Source organism: Microtus ochrogaster, linkage group LG8, assembly GCF_000317375.1.
Source record: "Microtus ochrogaster isolate Prairie Vole_2 linkage group LG8, MicOch1.0, whole genome shotgun sequence".
NCBI lineage: Eukaryota > Metazoa > Chordata > Mammalia > Rodentia > Cricetidae > Microtus > Microtus ochrogaster.
The window spans coordinates 11497116-11504404 of NC_022033.1; the positions used below are offsets into that span (position 1 = coordinate 11497116).

The 7289-nt window shown below is 49.4% G+C and overlaps 1 protein-coding gene across 4 annotated transcripts in view; it reads right to left on the minus strand.

Annotated features, from left to right (window-relative positions):
• Positions 1–7289, minus strand: part of Ddx27 (DEAD-box helicase 27) — an 18822-nt gene that overhangs the window by 6048 nt on the left and 5485 nt on the right. For all 4 annotated transcript variants that reach the window (XM_005362865.2, XM_026787213.1, XM_026787212.1 and 1 more), the window contains 6 exons: positions 6720–6825; positions 4177–4350; positions 2876–3026; positions 1389–1488; positions 1144–1285; positions 754–907 (listed from right to left, as the gene is read on the minus strand). In XM_005362865.2, the coding sequence (XP_005362922.1) occupies positions 754–907; positions 1144–1285; positions 1389–1488; positions 2876–3026; positions 4177–4350; positions 6720–6825 (827 nt within the window). The remainder of the gene's footprint in view (positions 1–753; positions 908–1143; positions 1286–1388; positions 1489–2875; positions 3027–4176; positions 4351–6719; positions 6826–7289) is intronic.

The window sequence follows — 7289 nt, forward strand, 5'->3', positions numbered from 1 at the left end:
AAAAAAAAAAAAAAAAAGTAAAATAAAATTACCATTAAATCTTCATAGAGCCCAAGCAGCAGTGTGTGGCTCATCATATATTTTAATTTATGGTGTGGATGGAACAAGGAAAAAAAGCTGGGAATGTAACACTGGGACTTGAGCAAGCCTTCTAACAGAGCCACACCCCAGCCTGTGGGCACACAGTTAAATGGCAGCAATTCCCATCACACTCAAGACTGGGAACAGTCTATGTGGACTACAGCACAGAGCAGAGGCTAATGCCTCAGTGGGCGGAGCTTCATCACTTCACAGACAGTCAGGAATGAGGGGCGTTCTGAAGGGCCCCTTTTCTGGAGCTCTCCTCTGCTGAGGACTCAGCGACAAACTGGAAACTGCTGGAGCACTGAAGCTCACGAAGTGACTGTTGCCCGAGTGTGAGTCGGAATCGACTGACAGGTGAGCGTCTCTGGGGAAGCCACACAGACGATGTGTTTCCTGCTATAGATGCCCAGGGTGCCCTGCTCAAAGGCCAGGTGAGTTCTGATTACATGCAACCTTAGAGTGTGCGGACTGAACCTAAATGTATTGAGACACTGATTCCTACCTCAGTCTCCCAAGAAGCTGGGACCACAGGTGTGGTGGCGGACACTAGTCACCTGTTAAAGTGGGGGCACTGTGCTGTTTGTGCTCCCTGTCACAATCCCCAGGGTCCAATTCCCTTGATAACGAGCTCCCCAGGCCTTCCCAAGAGAGCAGCACCCTGAGTATTACCGGAGGGCCTCCAGTCGCTGTGTCTGTGACAAGTTGCCGTGGAGCTCGCCCACCTGCAGCCCCAGCAGCCCCAGAAGAATGTGCATGCGGTGGGCCTGCTTCTTAGTCTGGGTGAAGAGCATCACATGGTCGGTGAACGTTCTCATCAGTAGAGCTGAAGGGAGAAGAGTGAGCCAGCACTGGGCAGACTGCACAAGCCAAGACAAAGACAGAGACGCCAACTCTCAAGTGTGGTCAACATCATGGAGTGGGGGAAATGGGAGGCAGCAGGCTGGGTGAGAGGCAATGCTGCTGTCTGAGCTCAGGAGAATGGATGGAGGTGGCTGAAGGACAAAGAGAAGAGCGTGAGTGCAGATGGCCACCCTGTTCAGTCCTACCCTGGGCCTTTACCTGCCACAATGGCTTCCCGGTCCCCTTCCCTGTTAGGCCGGATCCGTATGAACTCTTGCCGAAGAAAGGGAGCTACATCTGTGTTGCTGTTCACAAATATCCGCACAGGGTTCTTTAAGGAGACCGAAGCCAGATCTTTCACCTGCCAAGTACAGGGTCAGAGCTGCACAGCTCGGAAAGGTGGGAGAACAAGGGAAGAGGGCTTGCCCAGCTGGGATCCTCTGCACGCCACTAGGCACACCCACCTCATCTGTCATGGTGGCTGAGAAGAGCATGGTCTGGCGGTGGTGGGAACACATTCGAATGATCTCCTTCATCTGCTCCTCAAAATATTCATCCAGCATTCTGGAAGAGGGGACAGATGGGCTGAAGAGCAGCTCTTCTGTCAAGAATGAGGGTCACGGCATCACACAGGCCAAGGACTCATGTTTACCCTGTCATCGCTGCTACTCCACCCTCCTATTCTGCAAGTTACTGAGATCATGATCACTTATTCCAAATGTCCCAGCATATACTACTGATTAACCTGCTCCCATATAACCAAAGTGTCAAACATTTGAGTGTTTGGGCAAGACGGAATCTCCTTTACTGTTCCCCAAATACTTCTGTGTTGCAGTTGGTGATCACACATCTTTGGTCTCCAACCAGAATATCCCCTCAGCCTTGCTCTCTGCATTTGTCTGGTTGTGTCCCAGTGACTCGACTGATAAGCCATCCTCGGGACAAGACTGCTGGGTAAGAACTTAGAGGAGCTTGAAGCAGGTTAAGGAGATAGTGCTTTGTGAAAAGCCCCACGGTGGGTGCTAAGGATTTCCCAATGGGTGTACCACAGATGTGAAACACACAGACTTGAACAGCTGGGAGGACTGGACTGCCTTCGGCTGAGCTGAGGAGAGGCACATGTAAGGCGCGGCTCAGTTCTTCCAGGATTCACAGTGAGGGTGAACCATCGCCCAATGACCTCCATCACTGGTCCAATTGGGACGTGAAGGAGTCAGCAAGCAAAGGAGCAAGAGAGAAGCTGGAGGTGTGGAGGGGCGGACGCATGGAGGGAGCAGCCCTGGCGATGGCTGTGGAAGCTATCCTGGCTTGCTTGCATTGCTCCCTGTAGTGTCCTGCATGGACACATGGAGGGAGCAGCCCTGGCGATGGCTGTGGAAGCTATCCTGGCTTGCTTGCATTGCTCCCTGTAGTGTCCTGCATGGACGCATGGAGGGAGCAGCCCTGGCGATGGCTGTGGAAGCTATCCTGGCTTGCTTGCATTGCTCCTGTAGTGTCCTGCATGGATGCCATTCTTATTCCCAGGCACAGACAAGAAAAGATTTGTTCCAAGAATCTCAGTCCCACTCTCCAGCATTGGGAAATGGTAGAGCTCACATTATTTAACCTGTTTTTGAGACAAGGTCTCACTCTGTGTCCAGGCTCGTCTGGAACTTACTGTGTATCCTGAGCTTAGCTCAAACTTCCTGCCTCAGCATCCCAAGTGCTGGGATTAAAGGCATGCAGCACTATTCCTGAAAGACCTCTCCTACCTCTTAAGCAGCTCACTCCAGAGAGGGGAAAAAGGAGGAAGGGGTGGAGATAGCACACATGCATACGTATGGAAACCTGACCTAAACAGGACAGAGATCCAGTGTGGACAGTTAAATGGTGTTACATGCCGGTGACCAGGAGCTGTAGAGTACCACAGGGTGACAGTGCAGGACCCCCAGGCCCTGCACCTCAGGCCCACCTGTCAGCCTCATCCAGGATGAGCACCTCAATGCTGCTCAGGTGAAAGGAAGGGCAGTTGTGAAGGTGGTCGATGAGCCGGCCAGGTGTGGCAATGAGGATGTCTGGTGCTGCCCGGAGAGCAGCTTCCTGAGACTTCACATCCAGGCCACCTGCAGAGAGCAGACCCCAGTGGACGGCCTGGTCAGTCAGTCATCAGTGTCACCTGCTGGGGCTCAGGCCAAATGTACAGCACACACAGGGAGTAAGACAGTCTGAGACTAGATAACACTGGGACCTCACCAGGGAACGTCCTCCCAAATCACTATTATTCACAATAAGGTTCAGTAACAAGAGAAAGTCTAAAGCCTCGCCATTCTTTTTTTTTTTTTCCTGGTTTGAGACAGAGTTTCACCCTGTAGCCCAGGCTGGCAATGACTCTACCTCATCATCCCAAGTACGAGAATTACCATATTTTATGGAAAATAATACTGTTTGTGTGCTAGGAATGGATCCCAGAGACTGGTAGAAACTACACAAGCCCTCTACCGAGGACCTCTATCCCCAATGCTGAATTCTATTTCTCAAGGTTAAGTCTTCTTTGGATTTGTGGACATGGTCTTACTGTGCAGCTGTCCGGGGAATTCCCTCTGTAGACCAGGCTGGCCTCCAACTCACAGAGATCCACCTGCCTTTCCCTCCTGAGTACTGGGATTAACGGTGGGCACCACACAGCAGGCTTTTTCAAAGGTCTGTTTCACTGTATTATACGTATGAGTCTTTTGCCTGTATGTGTTATGTGTACCATAGGCATACCTGGTGCTGATGCCCTCAGAGGTCAGAAGAAAATGTCAGATCCCTTGGAACCTAAGTTACAGACAGCTGTGAGTTACCACGTGGAGGCAGGGAACTGAAACTCAGTGTTCTGAACCACCAGACCAACTCAACAGTTCAGTGACGCAGTATCATGCGAAAGGCCCTAGACTCTGTTCCCAGCTCCACAAACTATAGAGTCTAGTCCTGCTGAGTGTGGTGGCTCATACCTGGAATCTCACTAGTAGCAGGAAGGTTAGGCAGGAGGGCTGCTATGTTTGAGGCCAACCTGAGCTACAGAATGAAACCTTACCTCAAAAATATAAAACAAAACAAAGAGTTAAATCTTAATGAAATGTCTTCCCCTGCCTCTACCCACTATGAAAATATGTCAACTGATTTTTAGGTGGATCCAATCCACAAAAGGGTCTTTTCCTGACACTGGGGGTGGGGTGAAACACACCTCATTCTCCATGCATCACATTGTGTCTCGCAGTGGCCCTCACTTACCCACAGCCAGGCAGGTAGTGATGCTGCAGAACTGGGCCAGCTGCTTGGTGACAGAGTGTACCTGGATGCCCAGCTCTCTGGTAGGGACTAGCACCAGCACTCGAGTGACCGCAGCCTGGCGGGGCTTGTAGATCAGACGCTCCAAGACAGGCAATGCAAAGGCTGCAGTTTTCCCTAGAGGGAGGACAACAGGAGAGCAGAGAGCAGGTTCAGCATCTTCCATGCTTTGGTTCCACCTGAATACAGGAACCCACATCTCTGCCTATGGGAACATGCCTTATGCATGCAAGTGTTTTCCTGATGCCAAACAGTATCAATGTAAACTTAAGAGAAGGACATGAAGAGTAACTGGGCTGGAGAGCTGGCTCAGCTGATACCAGGCTAGTTGCTCTCCAAAGGACCCAGTCATCCTGCCCCCATCCCAACACCAGTGGATGCCAGAAACAAGGCTCAACGTTCTGAGAGACTTAGATATTTATTATTTTAGAGATCTGTTTATCTACATGTATGTATATGCCTGTGAATGCATGCCACATGTGTGCCCACAGAGAACAAACAGGGGCACGGAATCCTCTGGAATTGGAATTAGAGACAGCTATAAACTGCCATGTGGGGGTTGAGAATTGAACCTGGTCCCCTAGAAGAATAGTCCCTGTTCTTAACCACTAAGTTCTCTCACCAACCCCAACACTTACTTGTTTATACATTTTATATGTGTATGAGAATTTTGCCTGTACGTATGTGCCTGGTACCATGGAGACCAGAAGAGATCAGATGTCTGATTCCCTAGCACTGTAGTCATAGGTGGTTGTTAAACTGCCAAATGGGTATTGGGAACCAAACTTTGGTTGTCTGCAAAAGTAACCAGTGCTCTTCAATTCTGAGCCACCTCCCAGTACCAAAATTCAACATTCTACAGCATGAGCATAGGAAGACAAACTGGGATCCCATAGCTATAAAGGCTGCTAAGGTCTCCAGTTGAAGGGCTGGCCTCATAGTTAAAAGTGAATGTTGCGCCAGGCGATGGTGGCGCATGCCTTTAATCCCAGCATTCGGGAGGCAGAGGCAGGCGGATCTCTGTGAGTTCGAGACCAGCCTGGTCTACAGAGCTAGTTCCAGGACAGGTTCCAAAGCCACAGAGAAACCCTGTCTCGAAAAAAAAAAAAAAAGTGAATGTTGCTCTTCTAGAGGAAGAGCGCAGTTCCCAGCACCCAAGCCGGCAGCTCCCAACTGCTGCTAAGTCTGGCTTCAGGGGAACTGTCATTCTCTTCTGGACTCTGTGGGCACCTGCACCAACATGAACACATACCTACAGACATACACATAATTTAAAATAAAATAAATTTTTCCTTTTTTTTTTTTTTTTTGAGACAGGGTATCTCTGTGTAACAGCTCTAGCTGTCCTGGAATTTGCTTTGTGGACCAGGCTGGGCTCCAAATCAGAGATCCACCTGCCTCTGCCTTCCAAAGGTTGGAATTAAAGATGTGCTCCACCACACCAGCTAAAAATAAAATAATTTTAACAACAAAAGTCTCCAGCCAGAAGCCAGGCAGTGGTGGCGCATGCCTTTAATCCCAGCACTTGGGAGGCAGAAGCAGGTGAATCTTTGTAAGTTCAAAGCCAGCCTGGTCTACAAGTGCTAGTTCCAGGACAGCTAGGGCTGTTACACAGAGAAACCCTGTCTTGAAACCGCCCCCCCAACAAAAAAAAAAAATCACCAGGCAATGGTGGTACAGCAAGGTGGGCAGTGAGGGCGGTCTACAGAGTTCTAGGATGGCCAGAACTGTTACACAGAAAAGTCCTGTGTCGTCTCCCTGCCAAAAAACACCCCACCAAATCACCAATTGAGTACAGATTTCTACGGACTTTTTTCTGTTTTTTTGTTTGTTTGATTGTTTTTGTTTTTCGGAACAGGCTTTCCCTGTGTAGCTGCCCTCAAACTCAGAGATCCTCCTACCTCTGGCTCCCAGTGATGGGACTTAAGAGGTGCACCACCACCACCCCAGCCAGATTTTTTTCTTCTTAAGATAGTCTTTCTATATAGCCCAACACCATATTTGGCTTTATAAACTTTTTCTTTTTTTTTTTTCTTTTTTTTTTTAAGATTTATTTATTTATTATTTATACAACATTCTGCCTCCATGTGTGCCTGCATGCCGGAAGAGGGTGCCAGATCTCATTACAGATGGTTGTGAGCCACCATGTGGTTGCTGGGAATTGAACTCAGGACCTCCGGACTAGCAGCCAGTGCTCTTAACCTCTGAGCCATCTCTCCAGCCCCTATAAACTTTTTCTATAGTTCAAAAAGGCAAGCAGAGGGAGATGGCTCAGTGGTTAGGACTTGGTACTCTTGGGTTGGGTTCCCAGCATCCACATGACGGTTTACAGTCTACTACTCCAGTTAGAGGGCATACGACACCCTCTTCTGGCCTCCACATAAAGTACATATGCATACATGCAAGCAAAACACTCATGTTTAAAATAAAATAAATCTTTAAAAAGCCAAGTGTGTTCTGGCCTCCTGCCCCGCCTACCCTGTCACCTGTCCCGGTGGCTGCACAGGCACAGATGTCTTTTCCCAGCAGACCCACAGGGATACACGCCTTCTGGATCGGGGTCGGCTGCTTGAAGCCCATGGCTGTAATTGCCTGAGGAGAAAAGTTAGTCAGACAGGGTAGGTGGAAAGGGAGGGAGTCATAGCAAACAGCAAGGGACACAACTTCCTGGGTACCTTCCCTCCAGAGCCTAAGGCACCAGCTGCACCCAGAACAGCAGGAGACAGAAAGAAAAGCCTTGCTTTGGGAACCAGCAAAAAGAAACAGACCAAAATCAAACACCCATTCTATAGAGACTAATAAAAGCAGTCACATAGGAGCTGGAGACAAGCAGGAAAAAGTGCAAGTCACAACAGGGGTGATTCACTGACCCCAATGGGGTGACTGAACACCCCAAAAGACTTCTGGAGGAAGAGTCTTCCAAACAGAGGGAACAGGAAGTACAAAAAAGAAGAGTGCTACAACTGCCCTCAAAAAGGATCAGAAGAGGCCGGGCGGTGGTGGCGCACGCCTTTAATCCCAGCACTTGGGAGGCAGAGGCAGGCGGATCTCTGTGA